General features: G+C 30.3%; 2 protein-coding genes and 2 long non-coding RNA genes across 15 annotated transcripts in view; all 4 read left to right on the forward strand.

Annotated features, from left to right (window-relative positions):
* The window catches only part of LOC123294299 (collagen alpha chain CG42342), a 635,738-nt gene that overhangs the window by 385,703 nt on the left and 226,971 nt on the right, over nt 1-23,064 (forward strand). The gene's annotated exons all lie outside the window — the stretch shown is intronic.
* On the forward strand, nt 1,860-2,647 carry LOC123294312 (venom allergen 3-like). Its single transcript, XM_044875461.1, has one exon. It carries the CDS (start codon nt 1,880-1,882, stop codon nt 2,591-2,593), a length of 714 nt encoding a protein of 237 aa, XP_044731396.1. The 5' UTR covers nt 1,860-1,879; the 3' UTR covers nt 2,594-2,647.
* LOC123294316 lies at nt 13,309-18,465 on the forward strand. Of its 2 annotated transcripts, none has more exons than XR_006535080.1 (3): nt 13,309-13,319; nt 17,714-18,010; nt 18,306-18,465. It is a non-coding gene; the product is annotated as an uncharacterized LOC123294316 (long non-coding RNA). The 2 variants fall into 2 exon arrangements; XR_006535079.1 differs by lacking the exon at nt 13,309-13,319 and adding an exon at nt 17,000-17,076.
* On the forward strand, nt 19,851-21,410 carry LOC123294315. Its single transcript, XR_006535078.1, has 3 exons — nt 19,851-20,023; nt 20,661-20,957; nt 21,253-21,410. It is a non-coding gene; the product is annotated as an uncharacterized LOC123294315 (long non-coding RNA).

Here is a 23,064-nt window from a genome sequence, read left to right on the forward strand (position 1 = left end):
CCAGAAATGTAATAATTAGATGATTTTATGAACACATATACCAAAAATTTGTTTGTTGCATCAATGATTTTAGGCGTTACAAACTTGGGACTAAACAGGTTTAATTTGAATAGTTTTTTTTGTTTTTTTTTCCACCGACTAGTTTATGGAAATGTATGAAAACTTATCATCCGTCTAACGTTTTACCATAAAATCAAAGTTAAGAATGCCTACTTTTGAAGTCATTTATTTATTTAAATAATCTGGCAACACCCCCAAAATTTTCCTAATAGATTTAGTCCAACTTCATATAAAAAAACATAGTTACAAAAATCAAGCTTTTTATTTAAAATTGCCTTTTACATCTTTAAAAATAATTAAATTTTTGCATAACAACAATTCGAATATCGATTATTCATATTATTTACGATTTGGACTCCAAGAAATAAAAACAATGGAAAAATTTGTTACAGCTTTCTCTTTACTACTATTCTTTTTTCAAAAGCATATTCGCTAAAAGGATAATGAATTGTTGTTTAAACGATAATGAATGCCGACCATCGTCACAGCGTACCATGTATCGAATATAAAATTTTATGTTCTTTAAATCAATTTTCAATAATTTTTGGATATTTTGCTTTAGGAGGTTTTTGAAATTTATGACATATTTATAAAAACACTAATGGCAGACAAAAATTGCACGGTTGAAGAACAAGTATTTATTTGAAGAGGAAAAAGCAGCTTTCTAAAGAGTATAACACTTTTCATTAACAAAGCGTGGCACAAGAGGTGTATCATAGCAAATATTCAAATTTTGCAAGTAGTCCTGAATTTCATTACTTCCGGTTCAAAAGTAAATTGAAGTAGTGCATCCTCACAAGTTCATTCCCCTTCAAATGCGCCAAGAGCCCAAAAGGATTAGAAATAAAATAAATATAAAATTGTGTAATTTTAACGATAAAAATACATATCGTTTTTTCTAATATTTTTGTTTTTGTAAATTTTCATTAATGAATTAAAAAAATATGTGACCTCGATTAATTTGTTTGATTACAGCAAAATAAATATTTACCTATTAACTAGGTATTTTCACAGCAGGTCCAGAACAATACAAAAGTTAAGTAATGTTTTAATATCGATTATTATAAACTGATAAATAGTTTGAAAAAGAAATTAAAACATAAGATCGTTGAAAATTCCTATGTGTTTCATCTATTAAACAAAATTTTTACACTGCTCAGGATAAAACATCAACACAAAATGTTCATCGCCCCTTTGCTGTTACTTAGGTCACTCACTTAACACCAGCTTGGTTCCCATCGGTTGAAAAATAAATTGGCTGGCGACCAGAAACCTCATCTTCACCTTCAATTTGCTCAAATTCCTTTTACATTTACAAAAGTGTATGTTAAAACTAAGCATATATCTGCCGCCACTAAGTGAATCATGATTTTTTTTTGTCTGGGGTATATATTTGAAATTAACTAATTAACATCACGATATGAAATAAAAAAAGGTAGTTTGCAATTGATGAAAGGACTATCATTCTTTATTACAAGACCTACTTTATCAAACATAATCATGGAGATTTTGCTTTATTATGGGCTTACGGTTTAATAAAATTGTTAACAATAATCGTGTGAAAATATTAATTCAGTTGGTGGCAATTCAAATTATTGGTGTCGTAAGCTTCTATTAAAATATTTGTTATACTTTTTATAGTTTTAATCGAAAATAAATGTCGACGCATTTAGTAACGGACGTTCAAGAAAATTATAAACAAATATTGATTACAATTATGTGTAATTGCGCGTCAGTTTTTCGTTTGTTAGTGTCTTACTTAGTATAAAAAGAAAAAATAAAATTGAGTATTAGATTCATTTCTTTTCTTATTTTTACAATGCAGTTCTTCTTGGTGACGTGCATGGTTGTGACACTTTGGTTTGCAGTAGCAAATTCAGATTATGCTTGCGATGCATGCCATGATGTATCTTGCCTATCAAATGGCGAATGCTCGCCAGCACCAAGATGTAATAACTATCAAAATATAGCGTTGAACGACGATCAAAAAAATCAACTTCTTAACAAGCATAATGAACTTCGTAACAGGGTGGCAAAAGGGGAAGAAAATGGACAACCACAAGCATCTAATATGTATGAATTAGTATGGGATGATGAATTAGCAAATATTGCCCAATGTTATGCTAACAAATGTGTGTTTCAACATTTTACCTGTGAATTACCGAATGGTCGTGGTGGTTTTGGGCAGAATATTTATGGATCATTTTCGTCAAATTATCCAAATAATTTAAATTATGATGCAGCTGTACAAAGCTGGTATAACGAAGTGTCTGTATTCCCATCCAATAATGTTGATAACTATCAGTTTGATGGAAATTATGGACATTATTCTCAAGTTGTTTGGGCTGAATCAAAACGGATTGGATGTGGTGTAGTTTTGTTTAATGAGGAAGGATGGTGGAAACATCAAATTTATTGTAATTATGGGCCACCTGGTAACTATATTGGATCTTCTGTTTATCATCGAGGTTCACCTGCAACAGATTGTAGCAATGGACGATCTGATAGATACGATGGCTTATGTAGAAATTAAAACACAATATTGTAGTACTGTTCAATATTTTTGAACCATGAAATAAATCAAGATATACTAAATTAAGTTTGTAACGCTTAAACATATTGATGCTACGAAAAAAAAATTCTTATCTGTGTTCATATAGTTTATAGAGGTGTTATATATTATCATATATTTGTTAATTTTTTAGGAAATAACTTTTACATTAAAATAACTATGACCTTTAACGGTTTACAAGATGGATCCTTTTCCATTTGATTGAATGAGCAAAAAATGCACCATTTTAAAATTTTCATATATAATCAATGAAGCGTATATGTTAGTAAAGCTAAAAAGTTTATTTAAAAATATGTGCACAATTACTTTAGCTAGAACTGTTTTTTTTGACGCAAAGTTTTGTTTTAATTTGTAAAATCCTTCACATTTTGGATTTATTTGCTTCCCAAAAGTTATGCACAGCGCAAACTCAGATAACACTTATTTCGACGACTATATAAAGGTATAAAACGATTTCCAGTTGCTAGAAATTAATTCCTTAAAACGCATTTTATAGAATTTATTTTATAAGCCTTATTAGTAAACAAGTTGTAAAAATTGATAAAAAAACAGCAGTGAAAAGTGCTCTTTTTGTAATTTTTTTTTTAAACACTTTTTACAAAAATTACAAACGTTCATTATTTTTTTTTTTTTAAGATTTTATTTTTTTTATTATTGTTTGCTTTTACACACTTTTGAGGAATAGAACTGGTGCATTTATTTATAAACCAGCCAGAAGGCGGTGAATTATAAGGCGGTCTTTCACTAAATTCGATTTCACAATAAGGGGTGAAGTAAGAAGAGTTGAAATGATAAGTCATATGACCTATAAGTACAAAACCATATTCTAAAGTTTTACCTATAGAACGGTTTTGGGCGTAAACTATTTGCTTGATCCTTGATCTTAATTTTAGATCAAAATCTCTCCACAAAAGTACGTTTTTTGGCCATAAAACACTGTTCGAATAGAGAATTAAGGTAAAATTACAAACAGCCCTTTAAAAATATTCAACTCGATAATTTTGAAATTTTAGTGCCGTTTGCCAAGGAGTAACTGTACTATACATAGTTGAGCGATTAAAAGACATCCTTTATAATTTATCATCCATCCTTGCCTAAAAAGTGCAAACTATTTTTGTTAAATTATTTTGACACCAATTGTGTGAAGTATAAAGAGTCTTCTTATATATCTTAATAAAGTAACAAAAATAAGTGAAATATTTGAAGCAAAAAAAAAAGAAAAAAAAGAAAAAAGAATTGAACAAAAAACCACCAAACTCGAGAGCATAAATATAAACGGGAAGCCCGTAACAGTAAAACTTCACTTACACGGATTTTGAAATTTCTCATATGATTCAATGTTATTTAACGACACATACAATATGGACTAGGTGGGGTTTATCCTAGTAGAAATATTTTTTATAAATTTTTATGTATTTAATATTTTTGCATTTTATGGAAATTAATTTCTAAAATACCATTTTAAGCAAATTTTATCTATTTTCAGAAAAATTTGGCGTGACAGCTCTTATCGTGGCAGAAAAGTCTGTCACACCGATTATTATATAAAGCCACTAAAATTTTACCCTGATGACGGAATTATTAATTTGTTTAATTTGTTCGTTTTGAGATCTACTTTCGAAATATCTCGGTGTGACAGGTCAAAACTTGACCAAAATATCTGACAAACCAGTTTATAATATAACTTTCACCCTCGGAAATATTTCTGCCAAGAGAAACCCAGTCACACTTCATATTGTACCTATCGTTAAATAGTATAGGGCTTTTCATTTACAAAATGATTTTTTTTTTTCGAACTGTTTTCAATCAAGAAAAGACATATCTTATATATTTTATCCTTGTCAAAAAGCGCTGCTTGAAAAAGATAAAATATATTTATAACTTTCTTAGGTTGAATAGTTTTTTGACAACTGTCCGAAACAAAAGCAAATCGATGAAAAGGTCTAATGATGATGTAAGGGCAGTTTTACTGTTACGGGCTCCAGAGCTAATAATATTTACGAATATAGCGGACCACCTATGTTGGTGGTGGTCGGTTTTTTATGAGCATTGTTTTTGTTGTTATGACAAAGCAATATTGTGGCTTATATTTTTTTTTATTCATTTAGTTTTTGCGAAATGCTTAATTGTACTCGGAACGATACAGTAAAACAACCAAACTTACCCTCATCATGAAAATTTACATATAAAAATATCTAGTTTTTTCTTGTTCTATATTCATAGTCATAACATTTTTACCACGGTAGCATCAGGTAAAATAATGTGTCAGTCACAGCCACTCTACCATTTTAAAGTGATAAATGTTTGTTCTTTTGTTTTTCTATATCTACTTTATTTTTCCATTCGTTTTGTATCTATTTAGTTAATTTGTACGTTAAAATTGAAAGTTAAAATTGGTATTAAATTGGAAGAGATATTCCAGTAATTTTTTGTTTCGTCACTAAGGAGTAGCGCCAACTAGGCAAATTTCCATTAATGAACAATTCAACAATTAAAATTAAAAAAATCGCGTTCTTTTATAGGCATTATTATTTGCCTATATATGTTCCTTATCGCGAGATCGCAAATAGGGGCTTGATAAAAAAAGTGTATGGCGGACCTTCTTTTATCGTTAATTATCCAAAAAAATTAATAGCGTTCTCAATGAGGCCATAGTCTTGTGGTTACAGTGCTCACTCGTCGCACCGGAAAATTCGTCATGTCGAAACACATCCACGTCAACAGATTTTTGAAATGTGTTATTTTTTGTAATCTCTAAGGGACGACACTTAGCTAGCACAGTTCCTGGGCGCCGAAATTTTATTTCATATAATTTTGTTAATAACAGCATGCCAATATAAAATGATAATGACCCATAAAACATGTCACCCACAACACAGTCCTTAGAGATTAAATGATACATATTTTATATTTAAAGCTTCATATTACATGAATAATTATTATAATAACAGCCGAAACGAATCATATGGTTTAATTTTTAATACAATTTGCTTAAACTAAAGTCTAATCAGAAACTAATTTGTGTTTATAGGTTCAGTTCTAGAATGAAGCTTGAATGAGCAATACTGACAATAAGAAGAAGGCCTTTGATCCTTGCTTTGCCTACCATTTGGCTTTGTTTTGAAGCATTTCTATCGTTTAGAATAGGACGTTAAGTTTCCGATATAAATTTTCGACAATCTGCCAATCATTTAGATCTTATCCTAAATTTTTCCTACTGCCATCAATATTCGACAATGTCCATTAAATTGATCTTTTTGTCGGTGATAGCAGTGGGTCTAGAATGTTCACACGGTGTACTACTTCTGATAGTCTTGCCCGTTTATCTGCCCTAAAAAATTAGCATCTCCATCACTCACCTCTCACCTGGCTCAATTTATTACATCAATGTATTTTATGGCACTCTCTTATTCCACTGATATTCATTTATAGATCATTCCCCAATCTATGCAATTTTGCAATAATGACACCTCTGAGTAGTGGTGAATTGTTCAGTTTTTAACCTAAATTGTTGAATATCTGAAAGGCCTATAATACTATACGACGCTATAATACGTATAAATTTTATATATTTAGCTATACTGCGTATAAATTTTATTTATTTTTTCGATAAAGAGATGTATTTGTCGTTATGAATGTGCATTTACAAAACCAAAGTCTGATAACATATGTAATAAAAAACTACAGCTACAAACTTTATTAAGAATCACTCGGATGCAGTTATTTCTGATGTTAGTATTGCCAGAGTCTATGCTTACAATAAGGTCGGATATCACAAGGCCATGTATATCATTGAAATTTCGATGTCATACAGTCGTGGCAGAGACTGCATAGCATAGAGACTGGCAGAGGCTTGCAGACCTTGTGCATAGCCACAACTATAGACCGTTTTTCGGTGTTCGATAATCTGGAGTAATACATGGACAAGTCGTTCAAAAGAACCACTTACGATTTAAATGACTACTTTTATATTTATGTAGTTTTTGATAAATATAATTTATAACATTATAATTTATAGATGATGAACGGACCAAAATATGTTGCGAATCCAAAAAAACAAAAATTCAGTATGAGTTCTTTGTGACTTGCATTCGGATTTTGTGGACAGAGTCAGGAGTATTATTAAAAACAACAAAGATTAAGTTTTATTTATTTATTTAAACGGATTTGGCAGTCCAATTACAATGATAGTTATTTTACACTTAATTAAAGTATTTACTACAAGTTTATAGTTAAATTAAAATTAAACACCATTAAAATTGTTATATATCAAATAATTTTAAAATTTCGTTTCGGAGATAGTTTTGTTTTACCAAAGGAATTTGGAATATCAAGTTTGAATGGCAGCACCGAAAAGGACCTTGGAGAGAGATTAAATTTAATAAATAGAAGCAATCAGTTTGATTGTGGATTAATTAAATCAAATAACTAAATCAGACACATTTAACGTTTATAAGTTGATCAATAGGGGATAATCCTGATATAGAATTGGCCATATTACCGATAAAATGTAAAACTCGAGTTGATACCATGACAAAATTTGAAAGTGAAATTAAAATTGATTAAAAAACGAAGAAGTTCTAAGTAATTAAAGATTACACTCCCATCTCCTTTTAGCACAACATACATTCTTACGTATGACGTCACAAGTGGGTATCTTCCTCTTTGTTTAATTAGGAATTTTAAACGTTCATATCTTGTATACTAGTAAAATATTTTAAAAACCTACTTCACTTTTGTATTCATGAGAATTCTTCATCTGTAGTGATAAAAAATCCGATCCCCAGTTGGCTTACATTGTCATAATTATGATCAAAATTTTGTATCTTTATCAAGAAAGTTATTCTGCACAATAAACGGTTTTAGGCTCAATATAGTTACAGAATGCTCTCCATGTATCGGATTCGAAACCATCGAACAATAACTTGAATTTTGAATAGTATATGCTGTAAAATATGAAATTTGTATAATGTAATATTTAATACTAAATAAAATAATAAATTATCAATATAAATACATAATTTAAACATGTTTATTTTAGACACATTCTGTTTATTTAATATCAATTGTATGTTTTATACCTATATTTAAATCAATGAAATAAATGTTATTATGCCAAATATTTCAAACTATATTTTGGTAATCAATACCTAAAAATAAACATAAAAGTACACGATATACTTTGTAATTTAGCAAACATGCAGAAATTGAAGCATCGAGACATTTTTACAAACATTATCAATTACATTTCAAATTTTCGTAAAATTGTAAATATAATTTATTCAAATTGTTGAAGGATAGATAATGTACTTGTCTTTATTAACTTGATTGTTCAAGCACTGGGATTGTAAAAATCTTAATATACTGTATCTGGATATGAAAATTGCAAAAAGGGAAAATTAACGCAAAAATAAAAGTACTCAAGGCAGGTAAAATATTACTACCTATAACATATCCGAATTCAAAGCAATATAGTAAAGGATATAATCGTACTGCCTGAAATTCAATTGTAACTTTAACCATTCTTATCTGGAAAAAAGCTTTTCTTTATAATTTTGTTTTCCACCAATGAATATTTAAGAGAATTTAAAAAAAATTATAAATGTTTAAATTATAAGAATGTTTAAAATTTGTACATAAGAGCCTTGAGAAACTCTCAATTTTCTTTAAAGTGAACAAAGAAATTAATTACATTTTTTGTTGTCATCCTAGTTGATTAAGATCAAGATATATTATTTTGGGTATAGGCGCAAGTCAAAGGTCAAGTAAGCATTCAACGGTATGTTAGAAATAATTTTATCTCTAAATTAGCTTATAAATATTTAATCGAAGTTCTTTAGTTATATCGGACAGTTGATACTTTATTTGGAAATAAAAATATATGATTATTAAGTAACTATGAAATTTTATTGAAAACTGTACCTTTTGTTCTTATAAACTTTGATTAAATTAAATAAAAATTGATCAATGTGAATGAAATTTCTATGATAGTAATATTTTTTATAATCAACTAATCAACTATCTCTTCTTCAATTACTAGCTGGTAAAGAGAAAAACAGATAAGAAAATTTTATGATGAAATCATTTATCATTCAAGTTTCATTTTTCTTCGTGATTTTATTTTGAAAATGTGTTAAAAACTTTCATGTTACACCTTTTGTTTAATGCACAAGAAATATTATATGGAAAAAGAATAAAAGTTTGATTAGTGAATGAACATAGTATCTATGTGGTTAAATTTAACTTATAAAACACTTGCACATTAGAGAAAGAGAGCGTAGCTTTGTTGTATGTAAGTGTGTAATTAGATACCTCTTCAGTAGTTCAAAGTCACAGTAATGTTGATGTTTTTTATTCGAAAATTTTGATGCATAATATCTTCTACAACATTTGTAACTCGTTATCAAAGCCGTTCGAAAGTACTGAGTATTAGTGAAAAGCGTATTAGGATGATGAATCATAATGGAAAATGAAGAGCCTAAGTACCCGAGCGGTCTAAAGCGATATACTCTAACTGTTTGTCTGCTTAGACTAAGATTTGCGGGTTCGAATCCAGGCAACGACAGAGCGAGCAATTATAATTAATATGGCTGTAAACTTGATAGCATTGTTGTCGCTTGGATAAGAACGAAGTAAACGACTCCACCCACGTCCTAAATGTAATATAGTTTAATACGGATAATACGGATGTAGTTTAATAAATAAAGATTAACAAATAAAAGTGTGGGTGGTCTCTGTTATTGACGTATATGCCAGAGAAACGGAGGATAAATTCCATTATTATTATTATATTTGAATGATTACACGTTTAGCGAATGATATATTTGATGATATCTTGTGTGAAGAATAATGTCATTTTTAAATCAGAAATGAACATTTGATAAAAAAGAAACAAATGGACCGTCTTCTTAAACATAATAAAGTTGAGAAACAAATGGTTTATCAAATCATTACATATGATCACGTTTATATAATTGGAAAACTTTACGGTGTAGAACCGTCTCTTAGAGTTTTAGAAATGAAATTAATTTTCAATTAAAAATTTAAAGAAACCTCCGACATAAAATTAAGTCTGGGCGGTTCATTTGTGACATCGTATTTCCTAAACGGATGAACAGATATTAATTTTTTGTTTGAAAGGTAAAATGATCGAGAGTGTTTTTAACAGGTTCAAGGTTCAAGAAAATCTGCTCATCCACTCCAAAAAAATAATCTATTTTCTAGTTTTTGTCCGGTACGACACCTTAAATTCGCACTTGAAACATAACTAAGAACACTAAGTACTTGAAACATAGCTAAAAATACACTTTCGACAAATTTACGTACCTTTCCAAAAAAAAATCTAAATCGGTCATCCGCTTAAGAGCTGCGATACCACGGGCACATATGAAACTTATAACACGAGCCTTTTTAGTCGCGGGTTGATGAAATTACTGCAAAATAAACTTTAAAATTTTTAATTAAATAAAATTTAAAATATTCAGTTTATTTTGCGAGTTCAAAAAGATAATACATTAGGTTTTTTCTTGAATGTGAATTCGTTAAGTTTTTTTTAGTTTAAATTGCACAGTTATAGATATCGTTGCACTAATTAGGTTTGTAGATAAACTTACTAATTTATAAATTAATATGGTTTCTGTAGGAATTAGATAAGTTCTTGCAATAAAAAAAGCGTTTTAGAGACACACTATCGTGTTTATGTATGAGTTTTTGATTACATAACTGAAAGTTTCATTGAAACGGGCTTGATAGTTTATAAACGAACACAAAAATGTTCATTTGATAACAAGCGTAGTTGTTTTTTTTTTTTTTTATTCGAACTTTTTGGTACAAAACCCTACAAACGGAAAAATAACTATCCAACTAGAAATAGAAATGAACAGAACAGTGCAGACCATACAAATTCTTTTCATATATTAAAATACGAGAACATTTATTATTTGTATATATATGTGAGACGAACTAAAAACTTTCAATGGGGAAAATTCTTATATTAGTTTTCAAACTTGTTTTCATTATGTCTCAAATAAAAATATTCTTTATTACAAACTAGATTTTTTGTCTAGCATTGTGCTATTTTTATTCGATAAACTATTAAATTCAAACAAAAATATTTTTACAAATATACAATTTCTATTTGAGTCTCCAGTTATCCAAGTTTCGTTGAAAACAGTTGAACGTTTCGCTACCAACATCTAAGACAAAATTGAACAAATAAAATAAAGAATTAAGAAAATTAAAAAGCCCACTGCATTAAATAAAATCTGAAAAGAAAGAAACAAGTCCAGTAGCTTACACAGGGACTTTAATAGTCTGGGTCCATTATTGGTAAGATTTGAGTCGGTCTAGATTTTAGTTGGCCCATACTGTTAAAGTCGTTGTGTAAACTGCCATATTATATCAATATGGGAAGTATTACTCTGAAAGTATGCAGAAGACTTGAAGAATTGTTCAATGAGCCCAAGCAAATTTGGCAGCCTAGCAACTCTTCTATATCTAATTATATGTTAATTGAATTTTTTTTTTGTTCCAGGTATGTGATTTTGTTATTCAAATACTGCTCTGTCAGGTTTAAAAGGCTGCCGATCTTTATGTAAGTATGTATGAAGAACTAATTATGTACCTTGTCCATATTTATACGTGAAGCTCATTATAGAAGTTTAAAAACTAGAATGTAAAAGAATGTTAAGAGAGAGTGAAAAACACTCCGCCGGATTCATTTGAAGTTAATTCTGTACGCAGCTGAACATCTAACAATTTTCTCTCGCAAGTCATGAATTTAACCAACCGCATACAGTTGAATTTATCGATTGCACGAATAGAAGAACTTAAACGAGAAACGGCTGAAGCTGAATATTAACTTTTGCTTACAAACTCCGTGAAGAATAACTTGTCAATTCATAAAAATTTTCACTTTTGTTGAAAATCTTTGATAAGAAAAGCTGCTGGATTGGTAGACGTATCAATGGGCAATTTATCGCTTAATAAAATAATATTTTATTTGTGATATGGAAATTACATTTGTTTAAGAAAGAACTTTTCTATTAGGAAATCGTATTTTCAAGGCACAATTATTTGCTTTCATTTTCGCTTTTAGATATCAGATGTAACCTCTCAAAGTTTGCATTCCAAAATCAGGGATTTAGTGAAAATTCATTTAAAATAACAATCGCAATAAGTGATCGTCAGAAGTCGTTAAAATAATTATGTCAGCAACTTTAAACCCCATCATATATTCATCAGTGTAATTATAATTTATGATATAATTAAATTATAATTTTGTAATAACTTCTCATTAATACTAAAACACAGTTGGAGGTTGGCGCAGCGGTTAAGTGGTTACATAGAATGGTAATAATTCAAAAATTATAATTCTAAATCTTTTTTTTAATTAACCCTAAAAAAATGTTAGAGGTAGGTATAGAATCAAAAGTATCAATGCCTATGTAAAATATATTCTGGATTTAACAATGTCTTCCATAATATGCAGACTTCTGTAGTACCATATGCAGTACCCCTAACTCTTGTTTTCTCAATTTCTGATGAAAATAAGCTTGTGAAAAAATTGCTGTTTTAGCACTCTGTATTCAGTTTAATTTGTGAATTTATGAAGGTCTTTGTTACCCACTTTATGAATAACATTCTGTATCACAAAAGTATATAAAACCGTAATTTGTAAAAATGACTATAAAAGCATTGAAGATAAAAAATACGACTGAACATATGTACGTGTATATATTTGTAAGAATTTTTAGCAATTGCAGTTAATTTAGTATACACGATAGACATTAATTTTGTTATCTTTTTGCCCATAACCATTATAATAATAGAACACCCTTGGAGATTGTGATATCTTATTGTTTTAAATAACATATTCATTTGAAATAACTTACCCTAGATTTATCTTAGTGATATCTTTGACCTTTCGATATTCAGTATTATTGTACGTTTTGTTAGTTTTTGTGTAAAAATATATTTTATTGCTGTTTGTTTGTTAAATACTTGATAAATACATGTAGTACCTACTACGTAGTTTTTTAAAATTTTTTTAAAGAAAATATTAAAGATATGAACAAGAAGAAATTTGGCGAGGAATACTATCTTATTTCATACTTTATCTATTAATTTTTCAATTTTAGTGTTATCGAAAAGGCAGAAATACGAAGACTTAGGTATTGATATTCTAAGTTTTTCTTATTATGTAGAGTTCATCTTCCACACCTCAGAAACGTTGAGATCTAACAGTATTACTTGCGGTCACAGGTTCAAATTAATTGTATACTTCCTACAACTCGTGACGCACATTATCAATTTCTCTTTAATATATGATTCCGATTCTTTGATAATTAAGTAGATGCATTTCTAGCCGTCAACTCATCGATAAACTTGTTGCAACAAGACCAAAATCGTTCATAATTAAATAATTTGGTGCAAATGCATGATATATTCGAATACCGCCGGTAATAAGGTCTTAAATTTACATATTTCCTAAAGAGGATCCTGACTATCAACGCAGATAAATATTTTTTTTCTCTTTTCGCCGTTCGAAGTTTAGCAAAGGTAACTTTTTGCATTTGCAAACAGTTCTCTGAAAGTGTTATCATTGTCTTTATTGTATAAAGTTATTTGATCCCTGGTAAGATATTCGAAATGTTAATAAAAATATAAAAAAATCCATAAGAAAAAGGTTCCAGGGATAAACATTCGTTCTTAATTATTGGTCGTCAGGTTAGGAAGAATTGCGTTACTTTTGTCCAGTTGCATTATTTGTTTAACTTTATTTCGTATTCAATTCGACTTTTTCTTAATTTTCCGATAACCAGGTAGTGTCGCGGCTAGAATCTCTTTGATTCAAGAGTGATTTATTATGATTCCTATTTAATTGTTTTTATGAAAAAATTGTTTCTGTGAAAAACAAAACCACTGACTGTCAAGGAGTGGTTATGTTTTTCGGGTGTCTCTTGTATGTATGTATGTATGTATGTATTATGTACCTATATTTGTTTGTAAATTTCTTTATTACCTCGTATCTTCCAAACGGCTCAACCAAATGTATTTCAACATTTAAGATGTTATTATATTTATCTCAAAAACCCAAGTGCTCTTAGATAGGCTTTTGGAAAATGAAAACAAAATAGAGGATTTTCGGAGCGAAAAAAAGACAGGGTTACAAAAAAATTTATTATTAAGTTATATGATTATTTAATTAGGAATAATAAATTGGTCTAAATGCTTTAATATAGCATAATTAGAGGTTTTTTAGTGCTGGAACATAAAAAATTCTAAAAAAGTTAAATAAAATCTGAAAAGGAAGAAACAAGTCCAGTAGTTTACATAGCGACTTTAACAGTTGGGGCCCATTAAAATCTAGACCGCCTCCAACCGTCCCAATAAGGGTCCCCAACTGTTAAAGTCGATATGTAAACTACTGGAATTGTTTTTCTCTTTTCAGATTTTAATTAAAACAGTCGAGTTTTTTATTTTATTAATCATTTAATTTATTTATTATTAACATGAAAATGTAAAGAAAACGTTCGTATAGTAAAATAGCAATTACGACAGTATCTTAAATTATAGTCATAAAAACAGAGAAATACATGAAAATTAAAAAAATTTTCAATTTTATATCCTGTATTTTTATTCAGTTTATTTATGAATTCAATTGAATTTTCAAGAAAATGTTTTCGCATACAAACAATTTAATAAGAAATAAAAACATTTTAAAAAGTGTGCTATACAAAAAAGTTTAAAGATAACATACACATAACACTATTTCCCGTTAAATGTAATTTTATTATACTCTAATCTGAATTTATTGAAGATCATCTAAAGAATCTAATTACATAGAAACACAGTTTACAATACCAGTTAACTGTTAGCTCGATCACTACTTCGCTACTTCTTCGGTGTTAGGGTTTGGTGGTTATAGGTTAAAGTAGGATATTATAATATATACACACTGACACTGTTAGAAAAATGATAGTAGACTGAAAATAGTATCAGAACACGAACAAATTACAACAGGGGATAATATAAATTTTACATAATAGGCTTTTTTCCACTAAGAATAGATCGATTAAATAAAAGTTTCTAATGAATAATCATAATACGTAGATATCAAAAAACAAAAATAATTTTAATAAAATTTAAGGATCATTAATATTTTTAGATAATAATTTTCATAAAACTATGCATTCGATCACATAACAGCAAACACAACTTAGATGTACTTTCATGGTAAATTTGAATTGGTTTTTAACCGACTTCAAACAATAAAAAGGGAGGTTCTCAAGGCAGCTGTATTTTTTTTTATGTTTATTACCTAAGAACTTTTAACTGGGTGAACCGATTTTGATAATTCTTTCTCTATCTGGAAGCTGGCGCTTCCCGTGTGATCCCATTTGAAGAAAACAATTTTTTTTTAAATAATACTTTTTTGGTGTAAATCAGATACGAATGTAACATACAAACCAATTTTTCAAATTTAGGACAAAAGCCTATTGATCCCTCGTGTAAGATATTAAATAACCACAAAAATTTCTCCAAGAGAAATTAACAAATCGAATACGTAAATAGAGTGTGGAAATGAAAATCTGGTTTTAAACATTGGTAAAAGACAGAAAATGGAATTGGTTTTTAATTTGCCAATGAATACCTAAATAGGAGATAAGAATGATGTCGAATTGGCCTCATTACTCATAAAAATATAAAACAAGACCATGACTAAATTGGAAAGTGAAATTAAAATTGATTAAAAAACGAAGAAGTTATAAGCAATCGAAGATTGCATTGAAAGGTTATCTCCTTTTAGCAAAACAAAGTTTTATATGTAATCTCTTTAAGTTTTTTATTAAGTTTTATATGGCCAAGCACGATTATGACGTCACTAGTACCCTCCTCTTTGAATGAAAATACATACACAAAAGACGGAAGCTAGAGCGTAAGGTAAATCGGTCGATACGTAATCGTAAATCGTAATCGTGATGATATTTTCAATAAGTTTTATTCAAGTAAATAGTTTAGATTTTTAAATCTACTTCAATATTTAAAATGTTGGGAAGATTGAATTTTTGGTTTGCAGTATAAAAAAATTTTCTAATTATTTTGAAAATTCGCTGACTTCCTGCATGATGAGTGCTTAATATTTCCTACAAAAATTCATGTGTTTTAAAATGGACCGGTTTAAAAAAAAAAAAAGTTACATTTCCAACTATAATATTTTCTGTCAAAAAATTTCTTATTTTTCGGTATTTTCAGAATACTATTAGAAAATTTGTATAAAATAGAATGGAAAAGGAAAGAATATTATCGTTTTATATGCTGTGACCTAAAAAACTCAAGTGAATGGATAATAATGGGTGTTATATGTATAAAGGGACAAATATTCGCGTGTATTTATGCAAACGTGAAGACAATATCTATAATTGAATAGTTGTAATAATAGTAAAAAGCACGTTACATTTCTTGGAAAACATTCAGAAAAACCTACCAAAATACTCGCATGAATAAAATGTTGTTCCAAAATCTTTTTTCATAAATGTAAATAGTTGAGATATTTTTATTAATTAGAGGCTTTTTTTTTTTGCTAAATACATGACCCCATTTAAACGATAATACGTGAAAATAAGTATCCATTGAAACATATCGAGTGTAGATTTACGAAAGGAAGACCTCGTTTTAAGAGCTTTTAATAAAAGACTCTGTACGAAGCCTTTTATCGACGAGTTTGTAGGGTCGATGAGCTTATTCCTTCGTAGGGATGCTGAAAGCCCAAATATCGAGAAAATACGCAGAACTTGAAAGTATAAATTTATTACTTAATTAAAATAACATTTATTACAAAAAATTTAACTAACCAGAAACAACAAAAATTGATATAACTTGCCAAAATACCATTGATTATTTAAAAAATAAATAGTTTTCGATTGTTGTGTGCGTTCCACTCACTCCCGCAACAACACAAAACCAAATAAAAAATACTAATAATAAAAATGAAATTACTTTCAAGTAAATAGAATGATAGATGTTTTCACGTAAATAAAAAAAAATATATTTCGTTTCTTGCAATAAAAGCCATAATAACAAAAAAAAAATCAAGTTAAAATCAAAAATTGTCCGAGTTAATTGTTGAAATACCCTGTATAGAAAGTGTTGAATGTACTTGCATTATTTTTAATAAATTAAAAAAGTTTAAAAAACCAACACAATTATTATTAGTTATTTTAAAACGATTCTCAATTTAAGTAAGAGAAACGAACTATGAAGGTGTCGCAGTGGAAGTCTTTTGTTGATCGGACGGGTTATGGCGCGTAAATTCAAGCGAGGATCTACTAAATCAATATTAGTTATGTGAAGTTGGCTCTACTGTATTACAACTTAAAGTGTCAATAGTGATATTGAATACAACGTGTTGTGTGTCGACGATTGGATTAACAAAAGAAAACGTAAGTGATCTCAATTAAATTCAATTATGTTTATTTAATTTTTTTTGTAAAATTTCCTTTAATGTTTCTACTATTCACAATTTTATTTTATTTATTTATTTTTTTTATCAAATGTATAGTAAACAAAAATAAACACTTAGCATAATTTATTTTGACACCTAACCTAAGAATTTTGTATTTGAAAAAAATTAAAAAAAAAAAATTTAATATTTGTTTAAAAGGGGACATACGTTAGTACTAACATTGACAACAGTGGTTCCTGGTGAATTTCCTTCCAAATTAAAAGCGCATACAGACATTTATTATATTATTTTTTGTTGAATAAAAATATGTATGTATATTCGGACAAGAGCCATTTGCCGCAACAGCACGGGCGAGGTGTATGGGTCTTCGATTCAATTTAGATCGTCTTCACCACCACCTAGCGCCGCGAAATGGAGAGTGGCTGACCCTTGTCGTTAATAGGCGGCTATTGGCCAGCACCAAATTGACAAGGGCCACTCGACGGCTTGACTAATAGATCCACCAGGAATCACCACGCATTAAAAAAAACTTAACTAATATGATTTCCTAATTTTAAAATGTTTGTTACACGTCCAACCTTTTATTAATGTCATTTTTTTTCAATTTATTTTAGAATATGTCCTTTTTGGCCGGCAAATTAATTGATAAAGAGGCAAAAGATAAATACAACTTACATAGTCATTCACGAATGGAACCGGGGGTTGAACAACCGGACGGCCAGGAGAGAACGCAGCAGCACACAGCGGAATCACTGGGTGATCCTCGAGGTATACCAGATTTTCTTGCATAATTTGTGTTGATCGAATCGGCCTGCATGCGGTGGTGTTGCCGCTGATGGGCGATGTTGAATTTCCAAACAACAAAAGATGAAATAACCATGCGGTCGTCCTCTCGAAACTTGTATCAGCAGGTACTCCACGTGAATATTTATCGTTTTTATTTTAATTTGTTTTTGTTTTATTGTTCCTATTTAATCATTCGTTGTCGATTCATTAACTATAACACGATGTTGGTCCAGTTTTAATTTATGTTCGATTTTATTTTATTTGTTTAATGATCGTCGTCGATTGATTAATTTTAATCCACCACGAATGAATATATTCCGAGCTCTTAACTTGCTCGATGCAAAGGTTGAAGTTAAGGTATTTTTTTCATCAAGAAACCATCAGGTCATTTGTTGACTCATTGTTTTTTTGTTTTATTAGTGCCTGGTGCCGCCGTGATCCAATCACGACCTTTCGCGCCGTGTTTACCGCCTGCGATGCTGCGTGCGATTCTCTGTTTGTGCGTCGTGTGCCTGGCCATCCGGGTATCCACTTTCGGCCATTTTTTTTATTTTTATGATTTGTAATGAAAAAAAATTGTATTTTAATTTTAAATAAATTTTAAATATTTTACTGACATTTTGTTTTTTTGTTTTTTTTTTTTTTGTAAATTTTTTGTAAATTTTTTCTTTTTTTGTTCGGTGGGTATAATGTAGCCTAAGCCGAACTCCATGTGTGAAACCAAAATATGAGTATCGTCTCATCCACCCCCACTGGCTAAAATGCTACGGCATTTCCTCTACTCTTTCATTATAGGGCTTAACGCTTCAATGTGGGCTTTATATCGCGTACGAGTTGTCTACGCACTCGAGCTCACATGAGATTGGTGACGTGGTAAAGGGACATTATTATGTTTCTGATGGCTTTGGGGACGGAAATTCGTCTTAGGCGATGTTTCCCCACGAGTTTCACCAGGAGGTCAGATTTGAGGGCATATCCTGTGACATCTTCCCCAGATTCAATTCTGGAGAGGATGAGTCTATGCTCTTCATCTTCCTCCTGATGTTTTCGCAGAGAGGCACGGCTTTGGGGACGGAAATTTTCTTAGGCGATGCTTCCCCACGAGTTCCACCAGGACGTCAGATTTGAGGGCATAACCTATGACATCCTCTCCAGATTCAATTCTGGAGAGGATGAGTCTATGCTTTTCATCTTCTTCCTGATGTTTTCGCAGAGAGGCAAGGCTTTGGGGCACTTCGTCCAAAAGGTGAAATTTAGCGTCATCAGAAGGTGATAGGGTTTCTAAAGGTTTTTTTGTTTTTTGGAGGTTTTGTAATGACCCTGAGCGTGGGGCGATTGGAGAATATTTCGGCTTAGACTACATAACCACTCACCCATATTTATTAATTGGTTCTCCATGGCCTGAAGACGGTGTTGGTTGTCAGCATGTCAGCACTTAGTTCGGTTTGGGTTCTTATAGGGTTAAACACACGTGATGGGGGAGATTGATGTGTCGAAGTTGGTGGGGCTGTTGACGTTGAGGATGTCGATGTTGAAGACGCCGTCGTGAAATCGAGCCATGGAAGTTGGTTGACTACTGTATTCAGCGGCGGTGCGCTGGGTTCTGGCATTGTTGTTGGCGGCGTTGCGAAGCCCGGAGAAGTCACCTCGGGTTGTGGATTACAGCTGGTGGCGGGTGTGAATATGCGTCCGCTCCTGGTGTCCGGCATGTTAGACTCCGCGATTGTTCAACGGTTGTATATGTAAGTGTTATAGAAAACAGAAAAGGATTTGTAGAATTAAGCTTAATTAAAGTTAAAAGTAATTGAAGAAAATTTTAATTTTATAAGATTATACAATTAATACGTTGTTCATTTTCAAGTTGTCTTAGATAACGACGATTGAAAATTACGCCATTTACCATACGCTATGCTACCATAAAACGATTCTCAATTTAAGTAAGAGAAACGAACTATGAAGGTGTCGCAGTGGAAGTCTTTTGTTGATCGGACGGGTTATGGCGCGTAAATTCAAGCGAGGATCTACTAAATCAATATTAGTTATGTGAAGTTGGCTCTACTGTATTACAACTTAAAGTGTCAATAGTGATATTGAATACAACGTGTTGTGTGTCGACGATTGGATTAACAAAAGAAAACGTAAGTGATCTCAATTAAATTCAATTATGTTTATTTAATTTTTTTTGTAAAATTTCCTTTAATGTTTCTACTATTCACAATTTTATTTTATTTATTTATTTTTTTTATCAAATGTATAGTAAACAAAAATAAACACTTAGCATAATTTATTTTGACACCTAACCTAAGAATTTTGTATTTGAAAAAAATTAAAAAAAAAAAATTTAATATTTGTTTAAAAGGGGACATACGTTAGTACTAACATTGACAACAGTGGTTCCTGGTGAATTTCCTTCCAAATTAAAAGCGCATACAGACATTTATTATATTATTTTTTGTTGAATAAAAATATGTATGTATATTCGGACAAGAGCCATTTGCCGCAACAGCACGGGCGAGGTGTATGGGTCTTCGATTCAATTTAGATCGTCTTCACCACCACCTAGCGCCGCGAAATGGAGAGTGGCTGACCCTTGTCGTTAATAGGCGGCTATTGGCCAGCACCAAATTGACAAGGGCCACTCGACGGCTTGACTAATAGATCCACCAGGAATCACCACGCATTAAAAAAAACTTAACTAATATGATTTCCTAATTTTAAAATGTTTGTTACACGTCCAACCTTTTATTAATGTCATTTTTTTTCAATTTATTTTAGAATATGTCCTTTTTGGCCGGCAAATTAATTGATAAAGAGGCAAAAGATAAATACAACTTACATAGTCATTCACGAATGGAACCGGGGGTTGAACAACCGGACGGCCAGGAGAGAACGCAGCAGCACACAGCGGAATCACTGGGTGATCCTCGAGGTATACCAGATTTTCTTGCATAATTTGTGTTGATCGAATCGGCCTGCATGCGGTGGTGTTGCCGCTGATGGGCGATGTTGAATTTCCAAACAACAAAAGATGAAATAACCATGCGGTCGTCCTCTCGAAACTTGTATCAGCAGGTACTCCACGTGAATATTTATCGTTTTTATTTTAATTTGTTTTTGTTTTATTGTTCCTATTTAATCATTCGTTGTCGATTCATTAACTATAACACGATGTTGGTCCAGTTTTAATTTATGTTCGATTTTATTTTATTTGTTTAATGATCGTCGTCGATTGATTAATTTTAATCCACCACGAATGAATATATTCCGAGCTCTTAACTTGCTCGATGCAAAGGTTGAAGTTAAGGTATTTTTTTCATCAAGAAACCATCAGGTCATTTGTTGACTCATTGTTTTTTTGTTTTATTAGTGCCTGGTGCCGCCGTGATCCAATCACGACCTTTCGCGCCGTGTTTACCGCCTGCGATGCTGCGTGCGATTCTCTGTTTGTGCGTCGTGTGCCTGGCCATCCGGGTATCCACTTTCGGCCATTTTTTTTATTTTTATGATTTGTAATGAAAAAAAATTGTATTTTAATTTTAAATAAATTTTAAATATTTTACTGACATTTTGTTTTTTTGTTTTTTTTTTTTTTGTAAATTTTTTGTAAATTTTTTCTTTTTTTGTTCGGTGGGTATAATGTAGCCTAAGCCGAACTCCATGTGTGAAACCAAAATATGAGTATCGTCTCAATTTGTTTTGGTTTTCGAAAATTTAGAGAGTATTTTCTAGACTTTTGTTTTTGTTTTACGCGAATCTTTCACAGATGAAACTAGTTTTCGAGATAAAGAACACCAATATTGTTCTAATTTGCACCCTCGCGGGTAAATAATGTAAAATATTGATGTTAATAAAAAAACATTAAACAAAAGTTGTCAATTGACATATTCTGCTCATTTATCAGCTCAAACTCACTTTTTACGTTGAGCATGCTATGAAAATTTGAGCTTGATAACTCTTTATGTTTTTTAGTTATCGTGTTAACGGAGGGCTTTTTCTATGATTAGCTATACCAAAATTTTTTTTCGTATCATCAATGTTACTAAGCGTTACGAAATTAAAATTAAAATTAATTATTATTGATACATATTTCATATATAATACCTACAGAGTATAAAAATGATGAATACAAATGTAAGAAAATAAAAAATAATTGGATTGGAAAAAAAAAATTATACAAAAAATAAATGATTTTAAAAATTTTCAAAACCAAACATTATTTTTCAATATAATAATAAAAAAAGTATGTACATAATGATAAAGAAAAAGAATGAAATAAATTGGTTTATAGAAAGAAAAAAAAGAAATTTCCTATACAATTTTAAAGAATCTTTTAAAATAAAGATAGTACACTAAAGAATGGGTGAAATTAACAATCCAAATGAAATAAATTTGAAAGACTTCGACGGAAAAGTTTCACAACTTTTTCTTCTACGAAAATTCTCTTTTTCTTGAGCAATGCAAGCCTAAAATTGATTAATGTCTGATGAGGACTATTCAAATAAGAAGGTAGGAAGAATAACAAATACAAAAATAATTTTAATCGACACTCGAAAGGACGGTTTATCCATCTTCCGACTCACTGTTTTTTGAAGTGTCGGACAAAAGGATTTTTTCATTGAGTTATCTATTAGCATTTTTTTAACAATTTGATAAAAACTCCTATACCTACTATCCTTATATAATTGTTATTAAACAAAGAAGCGCAGTAACATGTAACAAAGAAACAAAATTAATATTTTAAAGTGTTAGAAAAGTTTTATTAAAAAACTTTAAATCAAATCACTTAAAACACAGATTATCTAAACTAATATTTTAAACCGTCTTGTCTGTGAAAAGTTTTTGTATAGTAGAAACTGGGAAGAGCTAGGGTAGCGTTTTTGGTAAAATATATTCGATACTAATTTTAGTCCTAAGTTTGTAAAGCTTAGAAATATTGATGATACGAACAAAATTTTGGTATAGATGGTACATTCTAGAAAAACGATAACCATTCTAGAAAATACTTTTGAAAAGATGCGAAATTTTCGAAAACCAAATAAACGACGGCTGAAAGATCTCCAAAATTATGTCGGTTTCATAAACTCTTCTAATTTAAAAAAAAAAAAATGCAAACACTGACATTCAATACTTTCTGTAAATGGTATTTCCACAGTGAACTCAATTGTTTGTTTTCACTTAT

Source organism: Chrysoperla carnea, chromosome 2 (assembly GCF_905475395.1).
Source record: "Chrysoperla carnea chromosome 2, inChrCarn1.1, whole genome shotgun sequence".
Taxonomy (NCBI): Eukaryota; Metazoa; Arthropoda; class Insecta; order Neuroptera; family Chrysopidae; genus Chrysoperla; species Chrysoperla carnea.

Coding starts and splice junctions, on each gene's coding strand:
- LOC123294312 (XM_044875461.1), top strand. CDS start 1,880: ATGCAGTTCTTCTTGGTGACGTGCATGGTTGTGACACTTTGGTTTGCA.